The sequence below is a fragment of the Balaenoptera ricei genome, chromosome 2, assembly GCF_028023285.1.
Source record: "Balaenoptera ricei isolate mBalRic1 chromosome 2, mBalRic1.hap2, whole genome shotgun sequence".
Lineage (NCBI taxonomy): Eukaryota > Metazoa > Chordata > Mammalia > Artiodactyla > Balaenopteridae > Balaenoptera > Balaenoptera ricei.
The window spans coordinates 114,049,371-114,076,226 of NC_082640.1; the positions used below are offsets into that span (position 1 = coordinate 114,049,371).

At 56.7% G+C, this 26,856-nt stretch overlaps 1 protein-coding gene across 1 annotated transcript; it reads right to left on the reverse strand.

Annotated features, from left to right (window-relative positions):
• Positions 1-4,950: 4,950 nt before the first annotated feature.
• LOC132359601 (myosin-7) lies at positions 4,951-26,518 on the reverse strand. The gene is made up of 40 exons (XM_059913901.1): positions 26,442-26,518; positions 25,191-25,243; positions 24,555-24,763; positions 24,153-24,296; positions 23,706-23,862; positions 23,500-23,527; positions 22,767-22,875; positions 22,591-22,683; positions 22,424-22,487; positions 21,913-22,011; positions 21,573-21,676; positions 20,771-20,909; positions 20,546-20,664; positions 20,288-20,437; positions 19,833-20,003; positions 18,912-19,221; positions 18,569-18,636; positions 18,147-18,234; positions 17,395-17,512; positions 17,126-17,249; positions 16,709-16,845; positions 16,206-16,461; positions 15,346-15,588; positions 15,020-15,196; positions 14,060-14,205; positions 12,849-12,939; positions 11,759-12,148; positions 11,401-11,527; positions 11,123-11,241; positions 10,131-10,327; positions 9,403-9,586; positions 9,064-9,229; positions 8,802-8,926; positions 7,932-8,240; positions 7,488-7,691; positions 7,244-7,369; positions 6,878-7,153; positions 5,887-5,982; positions 5,631-5,765; positions 4,951-5,085 (listed from the first exon to the last, which is right to left on the reverse strand). The coding sequence occupies exons 3-40, from the start codon at positions 24,753-24,755 to the stop codon at positions 5,068-5,070; spliced, it is 5,808 nt and encodes a 1,935-aa protein (XP_059769884.1). The 5' UTR covers positions 24,756-24,763; positions 25,191-25,243; positions 26,442-26,518; the 3' UTR covers positions 4,951-5,067.
• Between the last annotated feature and the right edge of the window lie 338 nt (positions 26,519-26,856).

Sequence of the window (26,856 nt, forward strand, 5' to 3'; positions counted from 1 at the left end):
GGGTCTGCGTGGCGTGGAATTGGCTAGAGTTTGCTAAGGCGAGGTGCTGAGCTGCTCAGAGGAGAGACAGGGGGCCCCTGGTGCAGCAACCTGGCTTCCAGGAGGAAACTGGGGTGGTTCTCACCTGGCGATCTCTTCACAGAGAATCCTGGAGACTCTGGACCATGGGCGGAGCCACAGAGGTACAGCCAGGCAGAGGGAAGAACAGACAAGGATAATGAGGAACAACGGAGGCAGGCCCGTGGGGAGAAGTAAGCCGGGAGGCTAAACCGAGAGCCAGCCGAGTGGGACAGACCGACATGGGCAGTCAGGGGCAGAGGAGAGGCAGAGAGACAGGAAAGAAAGGATGCAGAGCTAGTACAAGTGAGAGGAGTGGGTTGTGGAATCCGAGTTGGAAACAGAGAGGCAAGGAGATTAGAACACGCAGCCGTGAAAGGCAGGAGGAGAGACAGACAAAGAAGTATGATAGTGACAAGTACTGACAAAGACCAAGAGGCAAAATAAAATTGGACAAAGAGAGGGAAGCCATCCAAGGAGGGACAAAGATGGAGAAAGCACACGGAGGATACAGAAAGCAGGAGAGGACAGATGCAGGGAAAGAAATGCAGATAGGAGAAGAAAAGAGGTTTCTGGTTTTTCCCTTGGAACCTCCCCTCTGTCAGTGGAAACTTCCCAGGGCTGGAGAAAGTCAGTTTTAGCAGAACCCTTGGGCCTCCGACTGACCTGCACCCCCCGTTCCCCTCAAGTTGGGGGCTCTGAGGGCTGGCCACGGAGCTCCCACCCAAACCCCATCTTACCTAGTTCAGAGGAGTGTCAGTCTGTCCCTAGAGCACGATCCTTTATATCCCGCTGCACCCACCCACTGCCTAAATTTGGAGTCCTTCCCTAGGGACCCTCCCTCCCACCTCTCTCCCCTCCCGGCCCCTCCTCCCTTGATCCCTTGGCTCTGGAGGTGACAAGAGGACAAGAGGGCCTCCAGATTTGCCCATGAAAGGTCTGTCGCCCTAGCCCCTCTGGCTCCAGGGCCTTTTTTTAGTCCTTGGGCACATTCCTCCCCTCCAAAGGACTGATGGGCAGATAGTGGGAAGACAGGACTTCTCACACCACTGCCCCCGCACCACCAGGCCCTTACCTTGGTTATTTTTAACCTGAAGGGTGAGTTGAGCACTCTGGGTGAGGGCCACCTTCTCCTGCAGGCCATGTGCTTGTCCCCTGCCCCCAACCACGGGCTCCCCTCCCTCCTTTCCTCCCCGGCCTGTCCTCACACAGCCCAGGCTGGGAGCAACTCCCCCCTCTCTCTGGACCTGGAGTCCCATGGTGCTGGGGACTGGCATCTGGAGCCAGGATGCCCAGGGAGGGGCTCTACTTCCCAGATCCTTGACTCAGTTTCCTTTTGTCAGGAAAAGAATTGCCATGCTGCCCTCTCTGTGCGGTCCTGGTTTCCTTCTGGTCCCCAAGTCTGCAGGCAGGTGTCCTCCTGGGAACGTGAGGCTGCATTACTCTGGGGACACATCTGGAGCCCCCAGCCCCTCCCCTGCTGCTCCTGATACAGTGACCACTGTCTAACCGCTCAAACAGGGGAAGGGATTGCCCCACGCCACCGAAGCAGATGTGCACCCAGACCCACAGTCCAGCACCCTCACACATGGCCTTGACCACCACGGGTCCGTGCCCATTCTTAAACACACGCATAGAGATATTTCACACTTACACACTTAAGTTTGCAGATTTTCCTTCTTGCTTTTATGCACACTGAAACACACATTTGCACACATAAGCTTTTACCCCTCCTCTGCCACCCTCTGCTCCCGGTGAGGGGCGGGGTAGGGTGGGGAGGGGCAAGAGGCCTTAATCCCAGGGCCTGAGGCGAGCGGGGGGCGGGGAGCTGCTCCCTTCCGCCTCTCTGGGCTGCCAGAGGGTGCAGGTGCTGCTGAGGCTGGCTGGGGTCCTGGCCGCCCGGGGATTTACACGAGTTGGGCCCCAAGCTCTGGGTTCTGCAGGGCGGGGGCGGGGCTCTGCCGTCTGCTCCCCCTTGCCAGGCAGAACCCCAGCGCTCCCTCCCGACCCTTGTGGGGCTCATACTCACACGTCTGTCTTCGTGGGTGTCCCCCAGCGCCCCAGGCCCTCAAGGCCCCCCTCCCCAGCCTCCAGTGATGCCACCTCTCAGAGGCGGTAGGTGTCAGGTCTTCAGCAGGCCGTGCCTGTTATGACTGGACATTGTGTGCAGGAAACAAAGCCAGACTCCCCTGCCCTAGCCTTCCCTACACCCTCACACCCAGGAATGCTCTCCCAGCTGCCCCTCCCAAACCATCTCCTGTCACCTCTCAATATAGCTCTAGAGTGGGGAGGTGGGTAGGACGGACAGGGGTCAACTTCTCTGCTTTCCACCAAATATGTGGTCTCTCCCCCAAGGCGCCAACTCCTTAGGACCCTCCACTGCCCCATTAATGGACTCAAGGATACATCTGTTTGCAGGGAACCTGTACTCCATATCCAGTGTCCTTGGGGGGACCTGAATCAACCCCACATTCCCATCTCCTGCAGGTGCATACGCCAAATTGTTCCCCCTGGGGATGCAGGCTACTTGTCCCCAGCTCTAGGTCACTGGAGGACCTAGTGTGCAAGCTGGGGGTCAGCCCGTGGCCCAGTGCGTCACTGCCTGGTTCCCATTGCCATGCGGACGTGATAAGGGGCTGAGAACACCAGGTCAAGCTGGGTCAGGCCCAGGTGACAGACTAGGCTTTGTCCTCAGGGATCCCTATGTCCTGAGAGGCCAGACTGGGTACAGGTGGAGTGGGGGTGAGGGGTAGGCAGGCAGTCCCCACTGTCTCCTGTGGAAGGAGGCTGAGGGGAGGGGTGAAATTTGTTCCAGGGCTCTGCCCCCCGTCTGGTCTGGTTTGCCCTTCTCTCCCTTTCCTAGGCCCCCTTCTCTCCCCAGCTCTCACATCCATCCCTGCTCTCCATCCTCCCTCAACTGCCTCCTAAAGCAACTCCTCATTCTGCTAGAAGTCCTGGACAGTGAGGGCACGGGATGGAGACTCCTGCCACAGGAAAGGGGGCGAGGAGGCAGGGCTAGCCTTGGCACCAGGTTGCCCCTCTTTTGCCTGGCTCCCTGGATGTCTGTCTCCCTTTCCCTCTGCCTGGTTCCCTGTCTCAAAGTTGGGCCTGGCCTCTGATTCTCCCTGGCACCGTGTTTCTGTCCATCGCGGGGTCTGACATGCCTGCATTTCCATGAGTCTCTGCCTTCTCTAAGCCCACCCTCGGCTCGCTCTCTGCCTGTTCCATCTCTGCCTCCACACCCTGCTCCAGGGTCTTCATCCACTTCTCTCTAACCTGACTGTTCTCCACTTTCCTGATTTTGCTTGCATCTGAATCTGAAGGTGACCCAGGATTCTCTCCTTTGCCCAGTACCGCCCCACCTCGCTCTTCCAGCTTCTCGGTCCAAGGCTCACCCTCCCTGTCTCCCCTCTCCCATCCTCTCTCAGCACCCTCCTTCTGTGCCTCAGCTGCCAGCCCAGTCAACCGCCCCATCCCCCGGTCTGCTGCCCAGTCTCTGGCTGTTCCTCAGCCTCTCTCCTCTGCTCTGGGAGCTTGGATTCTCTGGGCATCCCCTGCGTCTCCCTTTTCAAGTGTGTCCCTCTCTTTCCTTCACGTGTCTCCTCATTGCTCTCCAAGTCCTTCCTAGGAAGAGGAGCAGTGCTTGGCGAGGAGAGTGGAGGGGGATGTGAGGAGAGAGGTGGGACGGGCTGTGGGTCTTTCCAAGGGAGGACACAGCACTTCCTCTATCTTTTCTCTCTGTTGGTTTCCCTGGTCACCGTCCTCCAGGTTTTTGAGACCTCTCCCTCTCTCTCCACTGCCCCACTCCTCAGGTCTTGCCTTTTTCCTTCCCTATTCCCCTTCTCCCCTCTCCCTCTCCTCCCGTTCTCTAATACTGGCATTCCCTCCTTCCTGGTTGCTGCATTGGGACCTCAGAGCCCAGAGTGGCTGTGTGTGGTGCATGGGGGAGATTCAGGCCAAGGCCTCCCGAGCCCCTGCCCTCTGTGGCCCATAGTCCCAGGCCTTCCCTGAGCAGCCCAGGTGTGGCAGCGACTCCAGGGGGGCTAGGCTTTAGTTGGAGGGGAGCCTGCTCCTTCCTCCACTTTCCAGCCCTCCGGCAACCCATCCCCTCCCCTTCCTTCCCCAGGGTCCTGCTCACACGTGACTCTCCCCAATCCCTCATCTGCCTGCCTCCCCTCCAGATGGCCCACTCTAAATGGGCCAAAGGACCCCTGTCTTCCAGCAAGACCAGACGAGGAGGGTCTTGGGAACGGAAGCTACCGTGGGAAGTAACGAGGGAGAAGAATGGAGTGCCTTGGACCAGGGGCCAGGTCCCAGGAGGAGGTGAGGGGGAGAGGAAGGTGGGCTAGGGTACAGTTCTCCTGGTCGTGGTGGGGAGGTGGTTGGAGACCGTGGAGGCCGTGTCTGGAAGGGGGTGGGCTATGGATGCAAGTCCTTGTGCCCCCTCAGATACCTGCCTCGGACCGGGGCTGGGGGCCCACCTGCCCAAGTGGGTCACGCCTCAGGGGGCACCCTTATACACCAAACCTCCTCCCCACAGCCCAGCTTCAGTATTGTCAGAGGTGAGGGTAGTGTTGATCAGATCTGGGGTGTAGGTCCATGCAGATGGGCTCACTCGCTCTAGGAGAGCCTTAAGGGCTTCCCTGAATCTCCTTTAACTCCCAGGGTCTCTGGGCCAGGGAGAGGGCTGGCAGGAGAGGTGTGCCCTGCTGAGGAGGAGGTGAAGGGGAGCACCTGGCAGGGCTGCACCGAGGATGCTCAGAGCCTCACAGGCTCCCCAGGGAGGCCTCCTGGGTCTGGACTCCTCCTCTGGAGCACCCACCCCCACCCCGTGTCCATGTCCTCGTGTTCCTGTGGCTGGCAGGCTGTGAAGAAGAGTCTAGAGGCAGGATCTCACTTCAAGGAAAATTGCTTTATTCTACTTCCTCCAAAGGGGCTGCTCTCCAGGCTCCAGGACTGGGAGCTTCGTTGCACCCTCAGGATGGGGCAGATCGAGGAGATGTGGCACAGCTACTCCTCGTTCAAGCCCTTTGGAAAGGAAACAAAGTCCAAACTAGCTCCGGAGAGGTGGGTGTTGGGCAGGGATGGGCACAGGCAACAAAGGGGAGATGGGCACCGATGGGGGGAGGACCACTGTGTGGCCTGAGGGAGGCCCCCTGGTGGTGGGAGATGGGTCCTAGGGGTCAGTGTGGAGGGCAAGTTCTGGAGGGTAGGGCTCTGGGGTCAGCTGGAGGGATGCTTCCTGGGTGAGGACGAGGTGCACCTTAGGTTGGAATTACAAGGTTGAAGGCCTAAACTAGGTGGAAGAGAAGTAGAAATAGCAGTTGGGGGAAACTGGGACACACTCGGTGTCTATCCGTTGGGGTCTTTGCTGACCACCCTAGGGCTGGGATTCACAAAATCATTGGTAGTCAGAACGGGAAGAACCCTAGAAATCATGGAGGACTGAGTTACCCCACCTCTGGTCGTGGGGTTCAGCTGTGGGAGTGAATGAAGGGGAGGGATGCTGGTGCGAGGGGCTCTGTCTGGGGGGAACCGATCTGTGTGTGAGTGCTGCCGTGGGGGAAACCCACCTTGGCGCCGATGTCACGGCTCTTGGCCCGCAGCTTGTTGACCTGGGACTCGGCGATGTCCGCCCGCTCCTCTGCCTCATCCAGCTCGTGCTGCACCTTGCGGAACTTGGACAGGTTGGTGTTGGCCTGTTCCTCCTGCGGGGGTTCGGGGGGGCGGGAGGATGAGGTGAGAGGAGCCAGGGGTTATTAGACTCCCAGCCTGGGGGCCAGCTCCTTGTCCCCTCCTCCAGGCCTGGGCCCCATCAGGGTCACTCACCGCCTCCTCGGCCTGGCGCTTGTAGGCCTTGACCTTCAGCTGCAGCTTGTCCACCAGGTCCTGCAGCCGCAGCAGGTTTTTCCTGTCCTCCTCCGTCTGGGGGTCGGGCAGAAGTGAGGATGGCATAGTCACGGGAAGCACTGCAGCCCCTTCCCCACTCATCAGCTTTACCCTGAATGCAATATCCTGACCCAATTCAACTTCTGGATCCTCACCAAACACTTGAGTTCTCCTTACAATTTCTTACCAAAAAAGGTATGAATACTTTTAATGGTTTGTACCAAGAAAGAGTCTAGGGACCGGATGGGCTCCCTGAAATTGCACACAAAACTGTGTGTGTGCACAGGCCCTGGGGGGGTCCTGGGGGCCCGTGGAGAATAAACCCCCTGTTTCTAGAACCCAGCGTGTGCTGGCAGGAACTCTGGGACTGCAGGCCTGACGGGATTTCCTGGGCTGCTGGGAAATGACATTGACTTGATCTAGGTTGAGGACAAGTATGCATAGAGGGATGGCGACTCTCTGGATTAGAATGGAAAGAAAATCTAATTGACAGTCTGATTCTAGAAAACACCATCAGAGCTAAAGTCTACACTTCCCCGAGTAACCGAAAAGTTCTGAGATTCGTTTTAATGGTTTGGTGTTTTTTGGTGGTGATGACGCCAGGCTAAGGTTTGGCTACATATTTGCTTTCTGGTAATCTGTGCTGGGTAAGCTCTGCTCGAGCTCTGGTGTCTCCAGGGGAAAGGCTGAGGGGGAAGGTTGAGGTGGAACTTGAAGGCCAGGAGGCTTAGAGACTGCCCTCTGAGCCAGGGGACACTCAGGGTAGAATAGGGTCAGGCAGAGTAGAAACAGGGCAGCCAGGGGCTGTACTCTCACTCCTTGACCTGTAAGAGGCTAAGAGAGAACACTTCATCCCTCTGGAGTGGCGGTCACCCAGGCTTCATGCCATGATGCAGTGGCCCCGGCCCCAGAGCAGCCGCCGCGCCCGCACCTGGTAGGTGAGCTCCTTGATGCGACGCTCACTCTTCCTCATGCCCTTGATCGACTCTGCGTTGCGCTTCTGCTCGGTTTCCAGCTCATTCTCCAGCTCCCGCACCCGGGCCTCCAGCTTCTGCAGCTGCTTCTTGCCGCCCTTGAGGGCGATCTGCTCGGCCTCGTCCAGCCGGTGCTGCAGGTCCTTGATGGTCTGCTCCATGTTCTTCTTCATGCGCTCCAGGTGCGCGCTGGTGTCCTGCTCCTTCTTCAGCTCCTCCGCCATCATGGCGGCCTGTGCACAGGAGAGAGGCGACACGTGGTTGAAGTCTTCAAGCCAAAGGAAACCTTATCTTGGAGCAGGCAGGGGGGCGGGGGGACTCACGTCCGTGATGGCCTTCTTGGCCTTCTCCTCGGCGTTCCTGCACTCCTGCACTGCCTCCTCCACTTCACTCTGAAGCTGGGACAGGTCTGCCTCCATCTTCTTCTTCTGGTTGATGAGGCTGGTGTTCTGAGGGTCGGGGTGGGCAGAGCAGGAAAAGTACTGAGCAACCACAAGCGTCTCCTGAAACTCACCTGCTGAGTACGGCCTGTGCTTCCCTCTGGGACCGCCCAGGGGAACTATTCACCTGGGAGTGCAGCAGCTGCACCCGCTCGCTGGTCTCGATCAGCTCCTGCTCGGCCAGCTTCCGGGACCGCTCCGTCTGCTCCACCACGGCCCGCAGCTCCTCCAGCTCGGCCTGCAGCAGGTTGTTGCGCCGCTCCACGATGGCGATGTTCTCCTTCAGGTCATCGTTGGCACGGACCGCGTCATCCAGCTGGATCTGGGTGTCCTGCGCATCAGGAGAGTGGGCGTGAGAGAGGGAGCTGGGCTCTGGCCCATCAGAAGGCTGTCAGCTGAACTGGCCGCTGTGGAGAGCCCCTGGCGGCGGCTCAGGTGGGACCTGTGGGAGGTGTCTGCGACGGCCCAGGGGCAGGAGGGATCTGGCGCTGTGATGGGACGCCACCACCCAACTCGGCCACCACCCCTCCCTGGGTGAGGTGACTTCCTGCTCCCAAGAGTCACCGTGTACCTTCAGCAAGCTCTGGAGGCTCTTGACTTGCTTCTGGGCCTCGGCGGCCACGCGGTTGGCGTGGCTGAGCTGGATCTCCATCTCGTTGAGGTCGCCCTCCATCTTCTTCTTCACCCGCAGGGCCTCGTTGCGGCTGCGCGTCTCCGCGTCCAGGGAGGTCTGCAGGGAGTCCACCACCCGCAGGTGGTTGCGCTTCGCCTGCTCCATCTCCTCGTCCTTCTCTGCCAGCTTCCGCTCCATCTCTGCCTTGATCTGGTTGAACTCCAGCTGGGCCCGGAGGATCTTGCCCTCCTCGTGCTCCAGGGAGGCCTGGAGGGGGGTGGGGAGAGAGGGTCCGAGGAAGTCAGGGCACAGGATGGGGGCAGGGGTCTGTCCATGAATCGTGGATACAAAGTGAGTTCCAGAGTGGTGTAAGTGGTTCAGTCAAAGAAGCAAAAGGAAGAAGAAGAAAAGAGAATTTGAAAGAAAGAAAAAAAAAAGTCCTACGAGAAGGTGATTCAGGCTCTCACAGAGGAGAGCAAACTATGAAGACAAAGAGGAAAATGAAGAGAGCGGTGTTGCCAAGGAAACAGAGGCAATCAGGCACAGAATGTAAAAACCCGAAGAGGGAGGCAGAGATGGAAGGGGGGTGGGAGAGTTAAACAGGAAGTCTTGTCTAAGATGTAATAGGTAAAATGTGAAGGGAACTAAGTGACAGGTTCATTCGTTCATTCCACAATATTTGTTGAGTGCCTACTATGTGCTAGGCACTGTTCTAGGCTCTGAGGATGAAGCAGTGAACAAAACAAAGGGAGATGAGAACAGGGACCATAGCCTAGAGCTCAGCTTCTTCTCCCACCCCCTGCGCCCCCTCTACCCCTGTGTGCGCACCTCGGCCTCCTCCAGAGCCGACTGCAGCTCCAGCTTCTCGGCCTCCAGCTGCTTGCGGACCTTCTCCAGCTCGTGGATGGTCTTTCCACTGGAGCCCAGCTGCTCCGTCAGGTCGGAGATCTCCTCTGTGGGAGGGGCGGGCCGCTCAGCTGGGGGCAGCCGTGGTCCAACGGGGGGGCACGCCTCTAGCAGCCGCTGGGTGGCGCCACGTGCGGACCCTCCCTGCCCCGCCCCCGCCCCCGCCCCCGGCCTGGGCCCGCACCCTGCAGGTTCTTGTTCTCCCGCTTGAAGGTCTCCAGGTGCTCCAGGGACTCCTCGTAGGCGTTCTTGAGCTTGAAGAGCTCGGTGCTGAGGGAGCGCGCCTCCTTCTGCGACGACTCCAGCTCCGACTGCGACTCCTCGTACTTCTGCTTCCACTCGGCCAGGATCTGCGGGGACGCGACGCGGCTCACCGGGCAGCCCCAGCCCCACCCCCAGGGGCGCCCAGGCCCCCGTCCTGGGCTCAGCCTCCTCCCAGCCTCTGCCTCCCGGGAGGACGTTCCCGACTCCCGCCTGCCCGCCTGCTCTGGCCCCTGGCTGCGAGCCCCCGGGCTGGGCCCACCTTGTCGAAGTTCCTCTGCTTCTTGTCCAGAGCCGCGGCGGCCGCGTTGGAGCGCTCCACGTCCACCATCAGGTCTTCGATCTCATTCTGCAGCCGGTGCTTGGTCTTCTCCAGCGAGGAGCACTTGGCATTGACTGCTTCGACGGCCTCCTCCGCCTCCTGCAGCCTCTGGGCCAGCTTCTTCCTGCCCGTGTTGGGGGAAGGGGGGTAGTGGTGGGAGAGGGTGGGGAGGATGGAGGGTGTGGATTTGGACAAGGGTACACATTGTGAGTCTTGTAGAAAACAGTCTTTGAAAACTCAGAAGCATTGTTGGAGAAACCTGAGGACAGGCCCAGGGGCTGAGAACGGGGCAGGCAGAGGTTCTGGGAGGTGTGAAGACCCACAGCACCCGGAGGGCCCTTTGCGAGGCATCCCTAGGCTCTAGGCTGCAGACACGGAGGACACATGGGCTCTGAGCACCCCCATCTCCCCTGCCATGGCACCCTGCCCCAGGTGGGAGCATTCTGCCCTCAGACAAACCTTTTGTTCGTCTTATATTCGGATGAGAAACATAACGCGAGCAAAAAGCTTCCCTGAGAGGAGAAGGAGGTGGGGCCAGGGCAGGGTCCTCTGTGTGGTCAAAACGCAGCTAAGCCTCCATCCCCTGTGCTGGACCCACTGAGGAGTGGGCTGGGCTGCATCCTACCCTCACAGGGGCCTCAGCCAGAGGCAGGCCGCCCGGGACTCACTTGGCCTCCTCCAGCTCCTCGGTCCTCTGGATGGCGTCCGTCTCATACTTGGTCCTCCACTGGGCCACCTCCGAGTTGGCCTTGGACAGGACGCGCTGCAGCTCGGCCTTGGCCTCCGTCTCCTCCTCGTACTGCTCCCGCAGCAGGTCACAGTCGTGCCGGGCTGACTGTAGCGCGTGGGCCAGGGCGTTCTTCGCCTGGGAGGGGCGGCACCGGGAGGCGGGCTCAGCTTTCCCTGTGATGCAACTCCAGTTCCTGCCCGTCTCCTTACCCTAAATTTCAACATCCTTGCATGGCCTCACCTATCTCTAAATCCCTAGTGGACCTGGAACGGTTTACTGAGTACTATAAGCAAAGAACGTCCGTACAGCACTGCACTATTTACAAAACGCTTCCTGCCCGTCCCCCCCCACCCCGCCCCCACCGTGCTCCTCACTGCAGCAGGCGTTATCGTCCTCACCCCTGTTTTACAGGGAAGGAGACGGAGGCTCAGAGAGGTTAGTTGATTTCCCCAAGATCACCAAGCTCTAAGAGGCAGGTTAGGATTTGAGCCCTGGCCTTTTTGAAAAGTCATATTTTTTCCCCTTTTTCATGAGCCCAACAAAGTGCTAAGAATTTCAGGAACAAGTGGAGTTTCTTTCTGCAGTTTTCAGCTTGCCCTGCTAATCCCAGGACCACTTGTACAGTTTCTGCATCCCATACCTATACCCAGTGAAGGCCATCACACCTCCCTAGTTTATTTCCTCACCTCACTTCCCCCCGACCTGGGCACCCTTACTTCAGGCCCTCCAGAGACAGCAGCAGAAAGACAGAGGGCCTCCGCATGGGGAATAGATTAAGGACGCACGAGGTAGAGTCTGGGCTATTATCCCTTTTGGAAAATGGGAAAATGGGAAAATACTGGGTAGACGGCAAGCCTCATTCTTAAGAAAGTGATGTGGACGCGAGGCCAGCCAGTATGCTGGACCAAGTGCCCTGAGTCTAGGCCTCACCTTAACCTCCTCCTCCAGCTGCCTCTTGAGGTCCTCCAGCTGCTGGGTGTAGGTGAGCTTGCCTCGGGTCAGCTGGGAGATCAGCGCCTCCTTCTCATCCAGCTGCCGGGACAGCTCACCTGGAGAGGCACCGAGGCATGCTCAACTCTCAAAGGTCAGTCACTCCTCTCTCCCCCAACCCCTCCCGTAACCCTCAGGTCCCATTCTCTGGAGAGATATGTGTGAGCACCCAAGCCTGGGGTGGCTCAGGAAGTTGGGAGACCAGGGTGGGGGCTCACCATTCTCGGTCTGCAGCTTCGCCCGCTGGCTGGTGAGGTCGTTGACAGAACGCTGGGTCTCCTCGGCCTTGCTTCGGTGCTCATTCATCTGGTCCTCCAGGGTCCGGCACATCTTCTCCAGGTTAGCCTGAGACAGGAAGGGGAGTCATACGATCTATGTAGGGGGTGCTGAAGGGCTGTGAGCGGTGCAATTAAAGGAGAAGGGAAGAGAAAGGCATGGAGGAACGAAAGGGTCCAAGAACTGGGTAGAAGAAGGGAAGCGGGAAGCTGAACCATCAAAGAAGAGAGAGGAGACACGGACAGAAAGTGGAAGCAGGTGGAGGGAATTGGAGGAGGGGAGAGGAGAGCACAGGCCCACCTTGGCCTTGATGATCTGCTCCATGTTGGAGGTGACGTCGTCCAGCTCCAGCTTGAACTCGCTCTTCTCCTTCTCTAGCTTCTGCTTCACGCGCTGCAGGTTGTCGATCTGCTCGCCCAGCTCGGCCACGCTGTCTGCGTGCTTCTTGCGTAGGGCGGCCGCCGTGGCCTCGTGCTGCAGCGTGGCCTCCTCCAGGTCCCGCCTCATCTTCTGGAACTCAGCCTCGCGCTTCTTGTTCATCTCGATCTGCACGGACGTGGCCCCGCCGGCCTCCTCCAGCCGCTCACTGATCTCCTCCAGCTCCCGGGACAGGTCTGAGCGCAGCTTCTCCACCTTGGCCCGGGCAGTGCGCTCGGCCTCCAGCTCCTCCTCCAGCTCCTCGATGCGTGCCTGGGCAGGGTATAGGGGGCTCAGACCCACCGCCTGACCCCTCCATCAGAGCCCCCTCCCCAGGGCTGTAGAAGGCTCCTGGCCTGTCTGGAAGAGCAGGCAGCTTAGTTCCACCAGTGGACAGGTAGAAATAAAAGGATTTTGGTGAGATGGTTTGGACAGCTGAGTTTAGGCCAGAACATTGTACATTCTCTTTATTGGAAGGAAAGTGGTTGAAGCTTGCTCTTGAAGAAGGACAAAGAGACCTGTGTTCCAGGGATAGTTTAAGCAGTTTTGTGACAAAAATAATAGAAGTTGGAATGAGAGAGCCAGGTTCGTCTGACCAGACAACTAAAGACCCAACACAGTGTCCACTCTAGAGGTAAAAACTGAAGTCACAGACCATCAGGGCTGAAGGGGCCTGAAAAGCCACAGGGAACAAGGGAGGACATATAGACCCAGAGATTGGCAGTGGACTCCCCACAGTCACCAGCTGAACCACAGCTGATATAGGAAGCTGGGATTTCTGTCCCCAGACCCGTGAGTGTTTCAAGATCTCTTCCTATGTCATCCTTGGATCAGCCAGCCCTCCTCGAGGTGCTCCACAGGGGAACTGTGATGGCCCAGCACCTCCCTTCACAGACACAGAGCCAGTGCCTGTGATGCTGGGAGAGAACGGCCTGGAGGAGGGTTGGGCTGAGGACCAGCCCAGGGACCTTACCTGAAGCTCTTTGAGCTTCTTCTGCAGCTGGCTGCCCAGGGCCTGCTCATCCTCAATCCTCGCATTGAGGGCGTTCAGCTCAAAGTCCTTCCTGCAGGGAAGGAGGGAGGGTGAGGCAAGGAAGGCTGGTTGGGCTCCAGGAGGGCCTGCCAGTGGTTGGAGATGGTAATGAAACAAACGAGGAGCAAAATTTCATCAAAAAAAACCCCAGCTTCCAGGGCTGTTGTAAGGTCCCTGAAAGTGTAACATCTGCTGAAGGATTGAAGTTCAATAGGAAATATAACAGGAAGAGCACTGTAGGTGGGGCGACAAGACCTGGGCTCCGAGATGCTCCCTTCTTTGGTCTGTAAAATGAAGGCGTTGGACTAGGTCGACTCAAAGGCCCCTTTTAGCTCTGATGGTCTTTAATTCTGTCACTGTTACTTTGGGCAACTTGGTAACCTTTCTGAGCCTTCCTTTCCTCTTTGGTAAGTGGGGTTCAAGTACCATTCTTAAAAGTGGTTTGAGGATCAATGGGATCATATATTTATTCATTCATTCAGCAAGTACTGTGCCTGGGGAAGTGTGAAGACTTCCTGGTGAGACTGTAGACCAGGATGAGTTTCACAGCCTTTCATAGTCCTGACCCTAAAGCATCATAAGATCTTTGATCATCCAAAAATGCCCCACAGACTCACTGTTTACCAAGTGTGAAAAGTGGATCTACACATTTTGGAAGATCTTGCAATAAGAATTGGAACCACAAGATCACTGAACAAAGAAGTAGCCAGACCGTGCACTGCTCACGCGTGGCGGCTGAGCCGTTTCTCTGTGGTCCTCTGGGCTCTCTGTGAAGGACCTGAAAGGACTTACCTGAGAGGCTTTTGTGTGGAGCTTTCCTCCGTGTTAAGCAACTGGTCTCCAGAGAGACTTGTGTATAAAGGGGGTGAGCTGTTATTTTCCATCCCTTTTGAGTGCCCAGCAGGAAGAGAGGGCTTGAGGGATCCGGGTTAGACTTTTGCCAGGGAGGCCTGCCGGGCCCTGATGTGCGTGTCTGGGGCAGGAAAGCCCTCTTCCTGGAGGCTTTGCCCACAGTTTTGCACCTACTTATGGAGGCTGCATGAAGCTGTTGCCTCTGAGGATGGATGTCTTGGCTCAGCTAATATTGCCATGGGCGGAACAGGCTGCTGGGCGGGGGAGGAGGAAGGGCGATGGGGCGGGGAACACGCTACTTTTTTAGCCGCTCATCCAGCTGCTGCTTGTCGTTCTCCAGATCCATGATGCTCTCCTGGGTCAGCTTCAGGTCTCCCTCGAGCTTCCGCTTGGCTCGTTCCAAGTCCATACGCACCTTCTTCTCCTGCTCCAGGGATCCCTCCAGCTGATGGAGAAAAGGACCAATGTGCCCTGTTAGGCCAAGCATCCTTATTTGGTGATTTGGGAGCTTAGTTCCTCTGTGGTTGAGGAATCCTGAGAGGTGTCAAGACTTGGGAAAGCTTCCCCAGAATGGGCCAGTTGTTGCCAGGGGACTGTGAGAGCACCTAGCATGGAGGGATGCTCAGTAACTATTTGATAAATGACTGAATGAATGACTGTGGGATGAAATCCCAAAGCTACGTTCATTCATTCTGCATCCTATAAGCAGCTACTGGATACCAGGCCCCATATTAGGCACTGTAGACACAAAATTGAATAAATCCAGGTTCCCACCTAAAGGCAGCTTCCAGTCTATGGCTGGGACCAATACTTCAGTAATGATAACACAGAGTGATAAAGAGTGATTCAGTAGAGATATGCTCAAAGGACTACCTGTGGGAACAATGATCACTGAGGATCAGATCCTGGCTAAAATATTAGAAGTCCAAAGATCATCCTTGAGGAGCTTCACAAAATTCCCAAGAAAATGCTTCATGTTCTTACGAGATAACCCTCTAAATCCTGTGGTTGAAGGGAGGGACATATAGGCTTGAACATAAAGTGAAATAAGGAAGCCCATCTCTACTGTTGATCACATCAGCAAGATGAGATATATGAATCAGAATTGATCACCCCTCCCCTTTTCTATTCCCCAGCTCCCTTCTAGAAAGGTGTCAGGAGAGGGAGCACTCTCCAACCCCACCCCCCGCAAACATATACACACACACACAAGCACAGATGGACATGGTATATCTAGGCCCTTGTGACAATCTACTTACATCGTCCACATGCTGTTCCAGCTTGACTTTGGCCTTGGTCAGGGTGTTGACCTTGTCCTCCTCAGCCTGAAGGTCATCCAGGGCCTGTTGGTGGGCCTCTTGCAGAGCTTTCTTCTCCTTGGTCAGCTTGGCAATGATCTCGTCCAGCCCAGCCATCTCCTCTGTCAGGTTCTTCACCTGTTGACCAAGAACCCCATCCCCTTTAGGGTCAAAGGTCACCAACCTGGAGACATCTGTGGAGACCTCCAATGCCAAGGACCAGGGCCACACTCAGGTCTGGGAATCCTGAGGAGACTTGGGCTGGAGCCAGAGGGAGCTGCCCTCACCTTGTTCTCTGTTGCGTGCTTCTCCTTCTCCACCTTGGCCAGCGTCAGCTCCAGGTCATCAATGTCCCTCTTCAGCTCAGAGCACTCATCTTCCAGCTTGCGCTTCTTGGCCGTGAGCTCGGCGTTCATCTCCTCCTCGTCCTCCAGCCTCTCGGTCATCTCCTTCACCTTGGCCTCCAGCTGGATCTTGTTCTTGATCAGCTGGTCGCAGCGCTCTTCCGCATCAGCCAGGTTGTCTTGTTCCTGAGGGCAAGGTACAGAGGGGAGGCTGTTTGGTGGGTGGGGTCCTTGCCCTGGCAAGTACATGGAGGGACAGGCTGCACCCTCACTATAGGAGGGGAGCTCTAGGATCTCCCCAGCTGAGAAGAACCTCAGAAGGATGGGGAGAGGAAGAGTTTTAGGGCAATGTGACGGGAGCACTGGCGGATGAGAGCAGAGAGGAAGGGAACCAGAAGTCTCTTTATCTGGCCCTCTTCCTCTGGTTCCTCCATCAAAGGGAGGGAACTGCGTTTGTTGATGCCAGCACTTTACATATTTACAACCTAGTGAGATGGGCGGCTCTATTTCCCATCTAGAGATGAGGACATTGAGACTCAAAGATAATACATTGTTTGCCCAAGGTTGCAAAATTATTAAGCTGTGGATCCAGGTTGAACCCTGGTGGAAAGTCCATGTCTTTAAGTTAGTTCTTTCTCCCTTTCCCTCGAGAGACCTCTTTGGAGGTCTTTGGAAGTGTTGATTCCAGAATCCTCTGCCTATGAGGGCACAAGATGGTGAGCCCCTGGGTGGGGAAGTGCAGGGTGTGTGGGAGATGTGGGCAGGGTAGGGCAGAAGAGCCAGCAGAGGCCCGGGAGCCTCACCGCCTGCACTTGGAGCTGCAGGTCGTTCTTCTCCTGCAGCAGGGACACCATCTTCTCCTCCAGCTCCTTGCGCCGAGCCTCTGACTTCTCCAGAGCCTCTTTGAGGCGCCCAAACTCCTCCTTCATGAGGGCTATTTCCTTCTCTGTCTCTGCGCTCTTCAGCAGCGGTTTGATCTTGAAGTAGAGCTTCATCCAGGGCCAGTTCTTGACCCCCATGAAGGCCCGAATGTTCCACTGGATTACCAGCAGGGAGTCTCTGCGGGGGCACAGCAAGAAGGTTGGTGAGAGAGCTTCCTCCCTCCTTCCCATCCTGAGGCCCTGGCTCCTGGGTCATGGCCCTGTCCTCCATCCATCCCACACTCCGACAGCAAGGCCCACCCTGTGTCTGTATGTGTGTCGTGCCCCCTTTGTCATTTGAAGACCCGGCGTGCTCTTTCTCCTTATACTGCCCTGAACCAACCTGGGCCTTAGAGACCTGAGAACCTCCTTTGGAGATCTCTCACCTGCGTTCCAACAGCTTCTTGAACTCCATTCTGGAGAGCACACCCCGGGACTGAGCCTGGATGCGGGTGATGATGCGGCTCAGCCTCTCGTCCCGCATCTCCTCCAGCAGCCCCAGCAGCCCCGCCTTGAAGAACACCTGTGGAGAAGGTGTGTGGACATGACTAGGACAGGCAGGAGGGAAAAGAGGGGGTGCTTATCTTAGGGAGGGTAACAAGGCAGGAAAGAACTGGAGGAAGGAGGTCAATGGCAGCTGGAGCTGCTATGGGGAAGCAGTGCTGTCTGGTCCATGGGGAGGGCTAGCACGTGGTTCAGTAATGTTCCTGAGGTGGTTGGTAAAAGGAAAGGAGCCATGAGGTGAGGAGTCAAAGGACAAGACAGGTCTTCCTGTAATCAGTTTGTTTCCTCCCTTTCCTCACCTTGGTGTGGCCGAACTTGTACTGGTTGTGGTCAATGTCCAGGGAGCCCAGCAGCTTCTCTGTCCCTTTCCTGCTGTCAATGAACTGGCCCTCGGGGATGGCTGCCGGGTTCAGGATGCGGTACCTGGGAGGGAGGTGCCCGTAGTTACTCACGTTCTGCACTGATCTGCTCTGCCCACAGAATCTGAGGCCACCTGAAGACTCGCTTCCCACCCGAGGCTGCCCACGCTCCCCCTGTTCCCTGAGCCCTGGGGGGCCCTGGTACCCACCTCTGCCGGAAGTCCCCGTAGAGGATGCGGTTGGGGAAGCCCTTCCTGCAGATGCGGATGCCCTCCAGCACGCCATTGCAGCGCAGCTGGTGCATGACCAGGGGGTTGTCTATCAGCCCTGTGGCAGGAGGGTAAGAGAGAGGAGTGTGTGGAGAGAGCATGGGACTAAGAGCCAAGAGTTCTGGGTTCTGATCCTGGCTCTGCCATGCACTGGCCTATAACCTTAGCAAGTCAGTATTTTTTCCTAGCCATATTTTGAGAGTAACCGAAAGGCTTTCACAGTCCTTATTTTATATGGTTTATGCCTATTATCATAGGTGATAGCCAGGGCAAATATAGCCCATTTTCTAGAGAATAAAATAAGCCCGGACAGGTTAAGGGACCTGACCGAGGTCACTGAACTGATCAGAAGAGAGCCAGAGCCTTGAACCCAGGCACCTGAACTCCTCCATCTCCTTATGATTCATTCAGAAAGGGATAAACAATCCTTACACGTGTCATCAGCGGTTGTAAGGTACTCATGAGGTAATGTCCATCAAAGTGCCTTGCACGTTACTCTGAGCTACACATTCCAAATGTAAGGCAGCACTGTGGCCGGGGTGGGAGGTAGTGTGTGAGACTCCATGGGCAATGGGATGAGAAGAGTGTGATTTGGAAAGCTCCATGGTGGGAGCTCAGGAGGTGACCTAGAAGGCCCTGACCCCGGGGCAATGAGTCTCAGCAGTGGGCTGGGACCGACTTCTTAGGCTTACCTGGAGTCTTTGTCTCATTGGGGATGATGCACCGCACGAAGTGGGGGTGTGTGGAGCGCAAGTTGGTCATCAGCTTGTTCAGATTCTCCTGTGGTCCAAAACCCAAGTGAGAAAAGTAAAGAAAGTCAAAGAAAGAGAAGTGAGCGGAGAGGAAGGAAGGGAAAGAGAGACAGAGAGAATGAGAGGAGTTAGAGGATAAAGGAGGGCTAGGGGAGACGTGGAGGGGGAGAGGATGCGAGGCAGGAGGGACAGCAAAGTGAGGTGAGATAAGAAAGGAGTGAGAGACGAGGCCAGCAGATGAAGGGGAGAGAAGACAGAGTGGACAGGATCAGGAAGGGCCTGAAGAGACTGAGAGGGAGGAGCTGGGGATGAACCCGGCAGGGGACGAGCAGGGCTGGGGTGGCGCTGGGTCACACACTCACCCTGTGCAGAGCTGACACGGTCTGAAAAGATGAGCCTTTCTTGGCCTTGCCTTTGCCCTTTTCGATAGCTGTAGGAAGGAGAGTCGAGAAAACGGGACGAGTGTGCATGTGGGGAGTCTGGACAGGGGGTGAGGAATCACAACCTCTCTTCACATTTAGCCTGCAGGCCAGGGTCTTCACTGTGGGTGCCTCAGCTTCTCCACCCAATTCTATCTCATCTCACTGAACCTGTAAACCTTGGGGCCCAGCCTGACACGGAAGTGGTGGGGTGTAGCACTTGACCTGCCTCAGAACCACGGCAGAAATCCTGCTCCCGGTCCCCTGGGTCCCAGTCTCCACTCACGTGAGTCAAACCCAGCATAGTTGGCAAACAGGGTGCTGAGCATCTTGAGGGAGGATTTCTTGTACAACTCCACCACCGTCTCGTTGAGCGGGTCTTTGTTTTTCTGTAGCCAGCCTATGATGTTGTAGTCCACGGTGCCGGCATAGTGGATCAGGGAGAAGTGGGCTTCTGGCTTCCCCTTGATGTTGCGTGGCTTCTGGAAGTTGCTGGACTTGCCCAGGTGGTTGTCAAACAGCTTAGCCTTGAAGGTCATGTCAGTGGCCTTGGGGAACATGCACTCCTCCTCCAGGATGGACATGATGCCCATGGGCTGAGGGTGGAGGGGAGAGCATCACTGAGCCTGCTTTAAGCAGATGGAGATGGACCCTGCTCTAGGGTCAGTATTTGCAAATGGAGATGCTCCTTTGGGTATTAGGTATCAGTGTCAGCTCTGAGTACAGTTATCTATTGACTGGCACCTGTTCAAGCCTTCCCAAGGTGGGACTTTGTTTGATTTCGGAGGGACTTTTGTGAAAGTCTGGGAATGTGGATGCTACAGGTGCTTTACACACCACTCCATCGCCCAGATCCCTGAGATGATGGGGTTGAAAATAGGTGTTCTCTTATGCTCCCCTGTGCCACCCTCAAACTTCCTGCTCCTTGATGGGTAAACCAGGGCCGCAAGCACACTGGTGTGGGAGACCATCCTTGAGGTGCCTGTCCTCCGTGTGTCCACTCTCAAGCCTCTGGAAACTCAGCTCTCCCAGTCACCACCCTCTCCTGGGTGACCAGGATAATGCAAGGTTCTGGGAACTAGGGCTTGGGCTTCTTCTGCTGTCTGGATCGTGATCCCCAGAAGGGAGAGGGGTCTGCCACTTTTCTGGGCCGTTCATGCATATGGGGTGTGAGTGGAGAGTTCAGGCGGAGGGACCGAAGCAGCACCTTCTCGATGAGGTCGATGCAGGCCTGCAGGTCCATGCCGAAGTCGATGAACTCCCACTCGATGCCCTCCTTCTTGTACTCCTCCTGCTCCAGCACGAACATGTGGTGGTTGAAGAACTGCTGCAGCTTCTCGTTGGTGAAGTTGATGCAGAGCTGCTCAAAGCTGTTGAACTACAGAGCAGGGGGGTGGGGGAGGGGAGCGGGTCAGGCGGGCAGCTGTCCGTGGCCCATGGAGTGGGCCCAGGGCTGCATCCAGCCCGGCAAGGGGTGCAGCTGGTCCCTCCCCTCCCCTGTCAGGGCGGGGAGGGAGAGCCCCCTGAAGACACATGACCGTCTCCACCACTGCGGAGCCCACCGCCGTCCCCGCGCCTGGCCTGTAGCCGGCTCAGCCAGCAGTGGCTGTCTGTGTGGACCAGTGAGTTACTGTTCTCCCGGCCCCCGGGCTCCCCACTCACGTCGAAGATCTCGAAGCCGGCAATGTCCAGGACGCCTATGAAGTACTGGCGCGGCTGCCTGGTCTCCAGGGTGGCGTTGATCCGTGTCACCATCCAGTTGAACATCCTCTCGTACACGGCCTTGGCCAGCGCCCCAGTGGCGTATGCCACCTGGAAGGTTGGGGAGAGGCCCGGATGAGAGAGTGGTAGGAAAGAGTGAGTTGCAAAGCTCCCACTGCCCCATGCTAGCCCCCCATTTAACTTCTGAAGATGACCCACCTGCTGGACATTCTGCCCCTTGGTGACGTACTCGTTGCCCACCTTCACCCGAGGGTGGCACAGCCCCTTGAGCAGGTCAGCTGAGTTCAGCCCCATGAGGTAGGCGGACTTGTCGGCCTCTGGAAGGAAAGGGCAGGTAGCAAAGTTGGTAAAGGATGAGATGACTCCTCTGCAGATGTAGGCTTCAGTGGCTCCACAGCTGCCCCCCGCATCCCTGACTCCCACCTTCGGTGCCATCTGGCTCAGCCTGCTCCTCTCGCGGCTTGAGTTTGAACTTCATGTTTCCAAAGTGCATGATGGCTCCCGTCAGCTTGTACATGGAGTTCTTCTCGTCTGAAGTGAAGCCCAGCACATCAAAGGCATTCTGTAGGCAGGCCCAGTATTGGTGGAACCCAGAAATGGGAGTATGGCAGGTAAGTGAGACCCCTCTTTAGCTGGAGAGAGATCTTGTCTCCTGAATCCCTGTGAGTTCTGAGACTCCCATCCCCAGTGGGGAACTCCAAAACTAAGACGGGAGGTACAAGAGCCGGGTGGGGTGTAGACTGCCTCAGCCCCAGCATCAGTGGTCAGGCTGTTCCCTGGAGGTGCTCTGGGTTGCCCACTCATGTTTCCTACTGTTACCCCTCTTCTAGGCCCTACCCTTGCTTCCCTGCCTGGACCTTTCGTATGTGTCTATACCTGTTCTTTACCTAACAGCCTGCGCCAGGCCCATGGCATCTGCATGACCACCACTACCCCGTTTCCCTTGGTAACGCCTTGTGTTTTGGCTTGTCTGCTTCTCTGACCCATGGCGTTCAACCGTTCTCTGCTTTGATTGAAAACACCAAGTACTGGCCTGCCCTGTCTTACCACACCCGTACCCCAGCACACCCTGCTCATAGGGCACATTCTGGTCCTCAGGGAGTGCCATACCACTTTGAACAACAGACAGCCAGTGTCTTAGCTCTATTCCTGGGCCAGTGAACTGGCCCCATTTACCCCTGACCGCCAATCCCCTCGCCTCTCAGCTGGGTCCTCACGCACTTACATCAGTGGCCATAAGCTCCTCTGCGTCATCAATTGAGGGCACAGTAGTCTCTCCTTGGGAGATGAATGCATAGTCATAGGGGTTGTTGGTGATCAGCAGCATGTCTGGGGGGAGAAAGACATGGTTAGAATGTGGGTGCAAACCCGTGGCCCTCCCTGGGGCTATCTGCCACAGCACATGACCTGCAGAAGAGCACATGACAGGGCTTAACAGGGTCCTACATCCCACAGGACTGAATCCAGCAGTGCCATAAACCCAGGGCCTGTCAACAAGCAGCCGCAAGCCGAGGTGACCAGGTTGCCATGGAGATAGTTGGTCTCGGTTGGTAGCTGTGACTCACCCAGCAGCTCAGGCTTTCTGTTAGACAGGATTTGGTAGAAAATGTGATAATCTCTCTCTGCTCTCAGCTGGAAAATAACTCTGGATTTTTCCAGAAGGTCTGTGAATAGTAGGGGAGAAGAAAGAGAGGAAGAAAAGGTTGGGATTTAAGTATAAGGAAATAGAGAGAAAGGAATGATAAATGTAGTGAGAAAAGGACAGAGGGAGAGGGAGACGAGAGGGAGAGAGATGCATACACAGACACACAGAGATGAAGATGGAGTCCCAGGAGAGGAATGATCTCCAAGAAAAGTCCCAGAGCAAGACACACAGACGTGCAGAGACAGAGATGGAGAAAGAGCAGAGGAAGTCTCAGAAGGAGACGACTATATAGACCTAGAGACACAGAGATGGAGAGAGGGAGAGAGCCTGAGGGGCAGGGCCCTAGAGAAAGAGAAAGAGGGAGGTTGAGACAGAGATGGTTAGAATGAGGGTGAGCTCAGGCTGAGCCCTAGCAGATCCATGGCACTCACAGGTCTCTATGTCTGCAGACGCCAACTTTCCGGTGGCACCAAAATGGATTCGAATGAATTTCCCCTGGAGAGGTGGAGAAGAGTGGTGATGAGTTGAGGGAAGGCTCATATTTGACACCATCCCTTGACCAGCCCAAATCCCAAGTCCAAAGTCAGGGACCACTCACAAAGCGGGAAGAGTTGTCATTCCTGACGGTCTTGGCGTTGCCGAAGGCCTCCAGGGCGGGGTTGGCCTGGATGATCTGGTCCTCCAGGGTGCCCTGCAGAGGTCAAGAAGGGTGGCAGGTGAGAGGCCTCCTCCTCCCTTTTTGCGGTGCAGGCCCCTGGAGGACAGTAGGCCTACCTTGCCTGAGGTCTGCTCCTTCTTGCTGCGATCCCCAATGGCGGCAATGACAGCAAAGTACTGGATGACCCTCTTGGTGTTGACCGTCTTCCCTGCCCCGGATTCTCCGCTGTCGGGACAGTTGGGCTTATTAGGCAGTGAACAAACATTGTTTGAGACCAACAAGCCTAAAGTCAGGAGAGATTGCCTAGTTTTACTTGGCAGGGGGAGCCCTGAAGCAGGAAGCCACCAGGTAATACGCATCCCAAACACACAGCTGTACTCGGACGTACACATGGTCAAGGGTAGCAACCAGGAAGGATGCTGCAAGAAGGTGTGGATTTGGGCAGGTGGAATCTGGTCTTAGCTGGGCAAGGTCAATCAGAGGAGATGGGCCTGGGCTGTTTTGGAAAAGAATGGGTGGGGCTGGAAGAATGGGGAAGGTTTACGAAGGGAACGATGAAAGAAAATGAAGAGGTGAAGAAGACGTGGTGTTACTGGGATTATGGATAAATGAGTGATGAGCTGGAGGGGCGTGAGTGAAGGAGATGGGAGAGGAAAAATAAGAGAGGGATGGGAAGCAGAAAGGAAGGGGGAGAGCAAGGAGAGATCAGGGTGAAGCCCAGAGAAGAAATCAGAGCTGGCGTGAAGGTGGAGGGAAAGAGAACTGTGGGTCTATGCACAGGGGCTGGGGTCCTGATAGGGGCTGGGCTCAGGGAGATTCTGGAAGGGAACAGGTAGGAGCCACACTCACGTGATCAGGATGGACTGGTTTTCTCTGTCTGTTGGGGGGAAAATGGGGAGGAAAATTCAGGAGCCACACAGGATACTTCGTCTGGCTTCCCCCCCCCCACCCCGACCCCGCCCCAGCTCCCTGCCTCTCTTTGGCAACTCCCAGCGGCCTGAACCCCTCCGGAGGAGGAAGGGCCCTCAGGAAACCCTTTGCCTGGGGCCTGTCACCTGTCAGCATGTACTGGTAGGCGTTGTCAGAGATGGAGAAGATATGGGGCGGCGCCTCGCTCCTCTTCTTGCCCCGGTAGGCGGCCACCACCTCGGCGTTGTACACCGGCAGCCACTTGTAGGGGTTGATGGTGACACAGAAGAGGCCCGAGTAGGTCTAGGGGAGGAAAACGAGGAGTGAGTTGCCAGTGATGAAGGGGGAGGGTTGGTGGTTTTCGGAGTTAGAGAAAGGTCTTAGGAGAGGAAGAGAAAGGAAAACATATGAACGCGCTCAGTCTGAGGAATCCCAGCCCTCAGGGTATTAGAATTGCACCAAGGATGCAGGGATTGGGACAGAGTGCAATACTGCCTGGGCACAAAAGACAGAAACTCTCTGGACTCCAGGAGGTGGAAATACATGGAGCAGGAAGCCACTAGATTCAGAGGGACGTCCCGGGGTGCACTCACGTAGATCATCCAGGCTGCGTAGCGCTCCTTGAGGTTGTAGAGCACCGCGGGCTCGTGCAGGAAGGTCAGCATGGCCATGTCCTCGATCTTGTCGAACTTGGGCGGGTTCTGCTGCAACACCTGGTCCTCCTTCACGGTCACCGTCTGCAACAGCCCATGTGCAGGCCCTGCTGTCAGCCCCCTCAGCAGGGATAGGATTTGGGCAAGTTACAGGACAACGACGCTCATGAGGTAAGGACCCAGGGTCCCAGAGAAGAAAGACCTGATGCTGGGGATGAGAAGGGCTATTTGGAGGGAGTAGGTCCCTACCCAGAGGAAGGGCAATCCTGGTGGCACCCCTCTCCGGCCACCCAGGTGTGGGGGGCATCTACAGTGGCCTCTCACACCGGCCCTGCCACCCACCTTGCCAAACTCTGTCTCGGCGGTGACTTTGCCAGCCTCTCGAGACAAAATCTTGGCCTTGACGAACTCCTCTTTGACATCAGGCACGAAGACATCCTTCTTGAGGTCGAAAGGCCTGGTCTGGTCTTCCAGCCGCTCCTTCTCCGACTTGCGCAGATAGGAGGCGGCCTCCCCAAACGCAGACATCTCTGTATCCCCCATGGCTGCGCCTGCAGCGGGAGGGAAAAGGAGCTAGCTGCCCTCCCCTCCACTCCCCTCTCGGGGCTCTTCCCTTCAGCGGGAGCCCCGAGCCTAGCACTGTGCTCAGGGGTCAGGAGGGGTCACCGAGAGTCCCTCGTTCCTTGAGCTCATCCTCTAGCCCGAGAACGCCCTAGCAAACCTGTCGGGGCAGAGGGGGGAGGCTAACTTCTGTCCCGGCTGGGGCTCTCCTAGAGGAGGGAGGAGTGTCCCCAGCTTCTGGGAGCAGGAAGCTAACTATGCCCACTGTACCCGTCTCTGAGCCTCATCCCTCCCTGGCTCCCTCACTAGTCACAGGTGAGAACTCCTGGCCACCAAGCCATGCTCCCAAGGCAAGGCACAAACTAGAGTTGTGTGTCTTCCCAGATCCCCCCACACCCCATCTTCAGCTCTCCTTACCTTGGCTTTTCAACTGTGCCTTTGAGAGGAAAGGGGCTCAAGCTGGCTGGGGCCTGGAGAGAAGGAAGGCTGGTCAGGACTACTTCCCTGCCTCGCCCTGGCCCCGCCCTTCATCTTCCCTCCGTCTCAGGCCTGAACGTGGGTGGGCGGTGGTGGTGGCTTCTCTGGTCCTGTCCTCTCTCTTGCTTTCCCCGCCCAGGTTCCTGATGTCAACTCAATGAGCCCCTCACTCCTCACTCCTGGCAGATGGCCCCACCCTTGCCTATCCCCATCTAGTGAAGCTTGCCTTTTTGAGCCACCTGACGTACAACCAGTGGTCACATTTTGGGGCTTTACAGCCTACAGAGCACTTTTATGCGTGTTCTCCTACTCAGTCCTCACCCCATTCTACAGAGGAGGAAATCTAGGTTAACCGGCTTGCTTGTCCAAGAACACGTAACAATAAGTGGTGGAGCCAGGACTTGAACCCCAGTCTCAGGACTCCAAAGCCAGTTCTCATCCTTCCTCTCCCCGTTTTATCGTCAGTTGTGGTGAACACTGTCAGAGAGGAGCCCCTGTGGGTATCTTCTCGCAGCCAGACCCATGGCACAGCCGAGCGCTCTCCACAACAGACGTGCACATTCAGTATGTATACAGCACAAGTACAGTGTCAAGGGTACGAAGACAGGAATAGCCACACCACGTGCCTGTGCCTGGGGGCAACTTTTGCAGGGGGCACACACACGGCAGCGGGCTCGACTCCTAGTTGCGCACACGAGCCCCTCCGCGTGCGTGGACGTGGGTAGTTACACATTGCAAGCCTCACAAGGCTAGCTTTTATGCGCACGCTTCCTCAATAATCGTCCTCCGCCATCCTCTTGCCCCTCCCCACAGATGGACCTACCTGTCCTCGGGCCTGATCATAAACATGTCTCCCAGTTGATATTTTTGTGTCTTAGGCAGGGAGGTACATAGCCTCCCTCGCCATGCATTCAGACACCACACACGTGCGCGCACACACACACACACACACAGACCCCTCTTGTGCATTCTGGTCCCACATGCTCAGATACAGACATCTCCCCCTGTAACACATGAGCCCCCCACTCCCCTGGCACATAACATGCATGTTTAGACCTTCCCATGTGTGCTCAGTGACCGGACCTGGTACTCTGCATGAAGCCCTGCATGCAGCTTGCTGTTCCTAGGGAGCCCCTTTCGAAACCTGGGGCCCCTTATCCCAGAGAAAGGCCCCCAGCTCTACGCTCTTACCTGAGAGCAGCAAGGAAAGCAGACAGAGTGCAGGAGAGTGCTGTGGAAGTGACCTGGTCAGGGGCTGTATATATGGGGCAGCAGGGCGCCCCCCACCCCCACCTGCACCCAGTCCCCAGCCAGATTTAGAAAGGACTGTTGTCACTGGAAGCATTTCCCCCAGGCTCCCCCCCCCCTTCCCAAACCGTGCTCCCCTCCCTGCCACCTCCAGCTAGGAAACAATTGGAAGTGGTTGTCATTGTTATGGCATGGAGTGAGCAGGGTCTGATTCCAGGGGGCGGGGATGGCTCCAAGTACAGCCAAAATATCTCCCAGGCCAGGCCTCACATTCCACAGCTGGCAGGAGAGGGAACTGACCACGACCACCATGACCTCAGGCAGGCAGGGCCCTGGCCCTCTGCTCCCCGTCCCCGCC